General features: G+C 45.3%; 1 protein-coding gene across 1 annotated transcript; it reads right to left on the bottom strand.

Annotated features, from left to right (window-relative positions):
• Nucleotides 1–1,841: 1,841 nt before the first annotated feature.
• ccdc96 (coiled-coil domain containing 96) lies at nt 1,842–7,553 on the bottom strand. The gene is made up of 3 exons (XM_049568879.1): nt 6,804–7,553; nt 4,580–4,927; nt 1,842–4,465 (listed from the first exon to the last, which is right to left on the bottom strand). The coding sequence occupies exons 1-3, from the start codon at nt 7,536–7,538 to the stop codon at nt 4,139–4,141; spliced, it is 1,410 nt and encodes a 469-aa protein (XP_049424836.1). The 5' UTR covers nt 7,539–7,553; the 3' UTR covers nt 1,842–4,138.
• Between the last annotated feature and the right edge of the window lie 121 nt (nt 7,554–7,674).

The following is a 7,674-nucleotide window of genomic DNA, read 5'->3' on the forward strand; positions in this document are numbered from 1 at the left end:
CAAACATAATATTTACATTTGTATTCATAACGTTGATATTAAAGTTAAATCCATGAAACGTTAGCATTATAACTTAGTGATATTATTGTAGGCTTTTAACTAACTTCTGAGTTTTACAGTAGCCTATAAAGTCGTGGCGAGACAATTAACTAGTCACTTATACCGTTACGATAAACATGTAACTGCACAAAATGCATAAAATTATGTTATGTGTAAACGTACGTGTTTTTTAAGCCTTTATTTTTGTTTTAGCTCGGTCATATTTCCGGGATCGAGCGGCGATTAACCAACTTCCGGTTGTGACTTCCGGCATGGATGTATGGCGGCGCCTTGTCGGCCATCTTGACTGCAGCAAGGTACTCTTGAGGACGTCGGCTCCAATAGGCAGTGGTAGTCAATGCGGCATCTATGTATATATGTCTATGTCTTAAATACAGCCACACATTTCTCTACTGATGCAGTTCTGTATATTCGGACACTGCGAGCTTGGACCTCCCGGACCAAAACATCAGTTTTCTCCTGGGAAAAGTCTGGACGTCTGACGCTGCTGCTCTCTTCTGCCATGGCAAATTGAGTAAACTCTCATTATGCTTTCGCGCGGCGCACTTAAGGGCGAGGAGAGGGGCTCATTTGATTGGTGTGATGTGAATCGGCTGTGTGAAACCCACCCCACACCTTCTCTCCTCCCTCTTTCCGACTTGCGCAGGTAGGAGGGATGGAGGTGGGAAAGAGGAGTAGCTGTGCCAGCACGCACGGTGTGCCAAACTTGCAAAATCCGCCTGGCCACACCCAGTTGGCCAAGCGCAGGTGCGCTGCGCCTCCACCTCGCCCGGTAGAGGCCTTTATCACAAACTAGTTTTCTGTATCACACTGTTGGATGGACTCCCTCTGTCAAGAAGAAATTGCCATCTCATGGTATTCATTCATAAGACTCAGCTGTTGAAACCTTCAAACTACCTCATACAATTTGTGTCAATTAAATCTTGAGATCTACAGAGCACAATCCAGTACCTACTTAACCTGTAAACTTAAAAATCTGTGGATGGACCTCAGAAGATCAGTGCATGAAGACAGCCCAAGAATCTCACAGAACTAGAAGCCTTTTGCAGGAAGAGTAGATGTGAATCCCCCAAACAAGAACTGAAAGACTCCTGGCTGGTTACAAAAATTGTTAAGAAGCTGTGATACTTGCCAGAGGGGGCACTACTTAGAACTGATAGTGCAGGGTGCCGAAAACTTTGCTTCGGGCCCTTTCCCTTTTTCTTATTTTGAAACTATAAAAGATTGAAATTAAAAGGGCAATTCTGCTTAAAATACTAAAGAAATGTGTCATCTTTAAAATTTTGCCTTGTGGAAATCAGGTCATCTTTTACTTACTTAAAGGGGCAATAAGCAAAATCGTTTCACCGCTAGGTTCGCTGTTGTGCACTGCCTGTAGAGCAAAACAAAGTGTGTCATGAGCCACTCCTCCCTCTACCTCTGCCCCCCGTCTGTCCCGGCGAGACGAGTACCGCAGCAGGGACTATCACATCCAGACAGTCCTGGTGTTTTTTTCCACAGGCTCCGCTTCACTCAGCTTCACTCAGCTGCCCGATATCCCCGCTGCTTCTTCCCACATTAACCTGAATAACAAACCAGGGCTCGGTGCTTCGGTTGGATCCAAACGGAGAGCCGCTAGCTGGGAAGCTAGCGGAGGCTAAGTGGCTGTGTTAGCAGCTGAGTGAAGTGGGAACTGCCCATTGGTCCGACAGCCCATTGGTTCGACATCCCATTGTTCCAACCATACTAAACCCATTGTTCCGAAGTCCACACAAAAACCACTTGGTTAGGGTCAGGAAAAGATCATGGTGTGGGTTAAAATGAAAAAGAAAGTGACAAACACATAAGCCGCGAGCCTACTCCGCCTCAAGCCTTTCCCAGCTGACCCAGAGCCGGTCGCGGCACACCATACGCCTGCCGCGAGCCGTTCAGCACCGCGGACAGTCGGACTAATGGGATGTCGAACCAATGGGTTGTCGGACCAGTGACATGGACCCGAGTGAAGTGGAGCATGAAGAGGAAGCACCGGTTAGCCCTCACTTTCACTGCAGGCAGATTCACTCGCCACAGGGGCGAGGAAATAAAACCTAAACAGCCAGCTTAGTTTAGCAGTTAGCAATGTCTTTCACTCACTCTCGGCCTCTGCTGTGTTTAGCTATTTCCCTGCTTTCCTGTTAGCGTTAGCACTACTCGGCTACCACGCTAACGCTCCAACTCCAACTGAACCGGGAGCCGGGCTCACGGTCTCACAGAGAGATTTGGAACATTAACATGGCAGCCCATTAGTGCTAACATCCCCACGCTTCTCCGCCAGGCTCAGTGAGTCAGAGCTGAGAAGCATGGGGACGTTAGCGTTAGCACCAGTCGGCTGCCATGCTAACGTTCCGGGAGCCTGCTTCTCGGCTCCGGTGAGCTCTAGCGTGGAGCCTGGCGGACTCACGGAGAAGAGAGGACTGTTAGAGTTAGCTCCCAGAGTTAGCACTAGAGCTACTACGGCTATTGGAGTAGCTTGCAGCTATGGAGCGCTTCTACCAGCTCTTCTAGTCACTGAGCCTCGCCTCCATTTCAGCAAGTATATTGCATTTATTACAGGGACCATCATCACTGAAGTAGGCAGGAGAATAGCTTAACACAGCCGCCAGGCTGCCCGCCGGGCTACATTTTACAATGCTAATTGCAAACGTTAGCTGAGCTGCTGGGCTACTCATCTAACACAACCGAAACACCTGACCCATTGCTGGGATCGAACCGCTAATAACTCAAGCTCCGGACATTAACCTATGCTATGATTGTAACATTAAATTTAATTGAATTGACATAGTGAAATGTGCTTAACGTTACTGTAACACTAATTAAAACAGACATTTGACTTTATGTTGTACCTGTCCAGGAGAAAAAGAGCTTGCTCCGAGTCAGATTGTAGCCCCTTTAGCTCTTGCAGTGCTCTCCACCTTGGAAATGCAAGGCCAATGTTAATCCGAGTTCTGTCCCTTTCTTCATCCGACAACTTCTTCGCCAACAACCGTTGTTTCTTTCGAGGTAATGTCAGATCTTGGTCGTCTTCAGGTGGATGTTCCGCTCTCTGCCATTTCATTTCGAAAATATGCGCTGCCATTGCTCATTGCTCATTGTAGCCTTTTATAGGGAGGGAGGGCCAAGGGCTCCAAGAGGAGGGGGGGGATTCACATGAATGTGCAGCCGGACCAGCTTGTAAACAATGGGCTGGAGATGAACACAGAGAGAGGGTGTGTGCGGTCATGCTATACTCCAGATGAAATTACACCTCTAGTTCTTCACATAGCAATTTTTTATTTCCTTCAATCTAGAAATGATGAATTTCGCTTATTGCTCCTTTAACTATTCACAGTAAACTAAATTTCGACCAGGGGTGGCCAAACCTTTGCATGTGAGTGTACTAAGGTTTTTGTAGTGAAATAAGGGGGTGTCATGTAGGTAATTCCTCATTTAAAACTCATGAATCAGCGAAACAGAATAAAAACAGCAAACGGGTCGTACATCAAAAGTTCAGCTCAAAACGGCGTGCCACATCGCATCATGTCATGTTATGTCACGTTGCAGGCATTTAGGACAGTCCAATAAGAAACAAAGCAACGAAACTAATTTAGTCGCTTTAACCACTCGCTCACATTGCATCCAGTTAGGACATGTTGTCGGGACATGCACTAATGTTGGCAGAACTGGTTTCAGGTACTAGGTCAGATCAGGTACTTTTAAATGGAATGAACTTCAAACTGCCCTCAAACTTAGACCCCCATTGGAGATTTTAAAGCTTTATTATTTGATGTTTTGAATTATTCTTGTAACAGTTTTTTCTAATTTGTTGTTCCTGGTTTGCTGATTGTGTTCTTGTGAATGTTTCTTGTTGTTGGGTTTCTCTTGAAAAACAGATCTTAATCTCAATGAGACTGTTGATTAAATTAAGATTAAAATAAAATTAAATTAAATTAAATAAAACAACCAATTAAAGCTGATGCTTATTAATGTCCTCTTCTGTTTAATCTGGCTTTTTTCCAGGTTGATACTGTGTATCCTGATCGCACCTTAAAATGTTCAGTTTAATCATTTGTTCATTCAGTAATTAAATTATCTCCAGCTTCTTCTTCCATCTGCCACATCTGAAGACAATCTCAGCCTGCAGGCACTTCAGATCCTCCAGATGTTTCGCTCGGTGATCGGAGGCATCCACAGAGTCCTCAAAGTCCTGCATCAGGACCCTGTTCCCTCGCAGTCCACGATGCTCCTTCAGCCTCAGGTTGTCTCTCTGCAGGCCACTGGATGCCTGCCTGCTCCTGGTCAAGATGTCCCTCTTTGTGGCCACCATGGCCTCCAATGTGGCCAGCTGCTCTCGCTTTGCCTGGATCTCCATCTGGCTCCAGAACAGCTTTTCTTTTACATTCGACAGGAGCTGATAGAGCGCAAGAAAACACAATGCTGATACAAATACTTAATACAGGAAATCACAGAAATGACTACAGAAATGACTTTGAAGCAATCTGTATTTGTGAATTCTTTAACCTACCTCTTCGCTGCTGCTGATCTTTTTCTGCATCTTTAAACATTCCTCATTTTGCTTTTCGGTGTGTTTTTTCTGCTCCAGCCTCTCTGTCTGGAGCCGCTCAAACTGGAGCTGTAGGGGGTCCCTGGCATGTCCTTCCCCTTCACAGAGCTCTGTCTCCAGCCTGTGAATCTTAATCCTCAGCTTGATGTGCTTGAGGCAGAGCTTGTTCAGCTTGTCCTGCAGAAGCTTCTCTGTTGCTAAGGTTGCTTCTACTTTGGCCTGAGCAACTTCTTTACCTAGGCATCGACTTAGTACTGCCACAGCTACATCCTGCTTCAGTGCAGTGATCGCTCGCCATTCAGTTTCCACCTGAGGATGAGGATGACACCATAACACACAATCAACAATTATTATTTGGGTGCTTACATATATTAAGGATAACAAGATTGTTATAAGTTCAGCCATATAAAAATGCATGTGAGGAGCCATGTCCTTAAGAGTATTTGCTAAACGTTTCAATTAATTTTTGTTAAAGGCAGCCCTCACTGGGTGCCCGTCATGGTTTTAAATTATATGTATTTTTCCATACTTTTGAGTTTTTGTTTTGCAAACTTTCTTTGTGTTTGCTATAATGCATTCCCCTATTTGCATGGCGATGAGCCCCAGCTCCATACTACAAACTGACAGGAAGTACAGTATGTAATCATCTTTATAATATACTGTTTTCACAGATAGTTTACATAATGAACATAACAGGAAATTATGTTAGATGTCAATAAAACTGCAGCTTTGGAACACTACTGTTAATTTCAAGACTACTCTCCACAGGTAAAACATTACATTCCAGCACGGTCTCACTCCAAAGTCGTCGAATACCGACGTTTTGGCAGTGACTTCCAGTGGCAGACACTGACAAAAAAAGCCGTCTTTTTACACTGGCATGATGCGGCGCCATTATTTTGTAACAACACCCGACTTTCACCCAGGAGGCCGGTGTTCGCTTCCTTTGTGAATGTAAAGCCAGACCCTGTTCTTTTTCCCTAAACCCAACCACGTGCTTTTGTTGCCTAAAACTAACCATGTGAGCGTGTTGGCTAAATGTAACCTTGTGCATTTGTTGTTGAAGGTCAATTTGCTGTGTGTTGTACCATAGTAGTGTGTTTATTTTGAGAGGGACTTTAAGCAACCTGTCACCAATTGTGGGGGGAAGCCAGAGGGCCCGGAGAAAACCCACGCTGACACAGAGAGAGCATGCAGGCTCCGCGCTGGGGGGCTCCCTCATCATGTGGTTTGAACCCCCCATCCTGGGTACGAACCACGTAACCTCTTACTGTGAGGCACCACCTAACCACTGCACCACCACTATTATCCAAGCTGGTTAACTGATGACTCTAAATTGGCCAAAGGTGTGAATGTGAATGGTTGTCTGTCTGTATGTGTCAGCCCCGTGATAGGCTCTAGCCCTCCCACAACCCCTAACAGGATAAGTGCTTATGGAAAATGAATGAATGTATGCAAACTGTACAATTCCTGTAAAAACAGAAGTGTGTTGTGAAAACAGATAATGCATATAACATGGAAAGTCCATGACCAAATGCTGATATTTGACGAGGTCAGAGTGAGAACGTGTTGCACACTCACGTTCATTTCAAAACCTGGCACCTACGATAATGTTAGCCCTAATGTTATATCTCCAGTTCCAATCTGTTTTATTTACTTATTTTATCTTATATTTTGGGTGGCACGGTGATGAAGTGGTTAGCACTGTCGCCTCACAGCAAGAGGGTTCCTGGTTCGATCCCGGGTGTGGGAGCCCTTCTGTGCGGAGTTTGCATGTTCTCCCCGTGTCAGCGTGGGTTTTCTTTGGGTACTCCAGCTTCCTCACACAGTCCAAAGACATGCAGATTGGAGATAGCTTAATTGGTGACTCTAAATTGTCCGTAGGTGTGAATGGTTATCTGTCTCTACATGTCAGCCCTGCAATAGTCTGGCGACCTGTCCAAGGTGCACCCCGCCTCTCGCCCAATGTCAGCTGGGATAGGCTCCAGCCCCCCTGCGACCCTCAAGAGGATAAGCGGTTAGAAGATGGATGGATCTCATATTTTATCATTATAGGCTACCATACATATTTTAACAATACCTTTGTCCACTTTCCAACATTTTTAACTTGGAAATTATCAAAATATTTTAGGTATTTTTAAAAACAATGTAGGAAACCTGCACAGGTCCTGACAATAATACCAACCTTATTCAGCTTCTCTTGGGACTTGAGCCTCAGCTCTTCTGTCTGCTGCTGAGCTGTCTCCATATTAGCAGTGATCTGCTGCTTCAGGTCAGTCAGTATGTTGATGCACCTCTCATACTCCAGCAGCTGCTCTGACATCTCCCTCTCCAGCTGGGCATCATCCCAGGCCTTCCTGCGGAAGAACTCTGCCAGTTTCGTCTGCAGCTGGCTGTGGTGTTGGCTGACAATATTTCTGTCCTCGCACAGCTTCTGATGGAGCTGCATGTATTCTTCATTGCTGATGTCTTCTTTGTGTGCAGGAGCAGCAGCGGATCCCTTTTCCTCAGTTTCATCTTCCTCCTGTGTAGGAGTGGTGCTCTGTCTCTCTGGGGTCTCAAAATGTAATCTGGGAGGTCCATCACCATCAGTGCTGTTGATTTCAAAAACAACACTCTCCTCGTGGGACATTAGTTGTTCATTCACTTCCTTCATCTTCACATCCAAGCCTTCACTTGAGGTCATGTGGTCGACACCGTGGAACTCATTTCCACTGTTGTCTTCTGGCTCAGAGGTGGCTGCTTCTTCAGTGGCTTTCATACTTTCAGAGTCTTCTTCATCATGATCTGATGCAACCATTTCATCTGGGACACCTTCCTTTTCATTTCCATAAACAGCTGGCGAAGTGTCCTCTTCGTTGGTGGAATCTGCTGACACCCGCCCATTTATCTTCACCTCATTTTCTGCCTCTCCATCCATTTTCGAAAGATATAGAAAACCCTAAAGTATATTTCAGTGGTTATATATCCTATATACGGTTAGACTTGTAAAGTCAATAAAACGGTTCGTTTGGTTTCTGTTGTCCGGGAAACTGGTATCAGGAGCCAATCAGAGG

This window comes from Epinephelus fuscoguttatus, linkage group LG23, assembly GCF_011397635.1.
Source record: "Epinephelus fuscoguttatus linkage group LG23, E.fuscoguttatus.final_Chr_v1".
NCBI lineage: Eukaryota > Metazoa > Chordata > Actinopteri > Perciformes > Serranidae > Epinephelus > Epinephelus fuscoguttatus.

Excerpts from the sequence above, each read along its gene's own strand:
- ccdc96 (XM_049568879.1), bottom strand. The coding sequence starts at position 7,538 with ATGGATGGAGAGGCAGAAAATGAGGTGAAGATAAATGGGCGGGTGTCA. Across the intron at positions 4,928-6,803 it reads CCCAAGAGAAGCTGAATAAG|GTGGAAACTGAATGGCGAGC; the intron begins GTTGGTATTATT and ends CCTCATCCTCAG. Across the intron at positions 4,466-4,579 it reads AGATCAGCAGCAGCGAAGAG|CTCCTGTCGAATGTAAAAGA; the intron begins GTAGGTTAAAGA and ends GCGCTCTATCAG.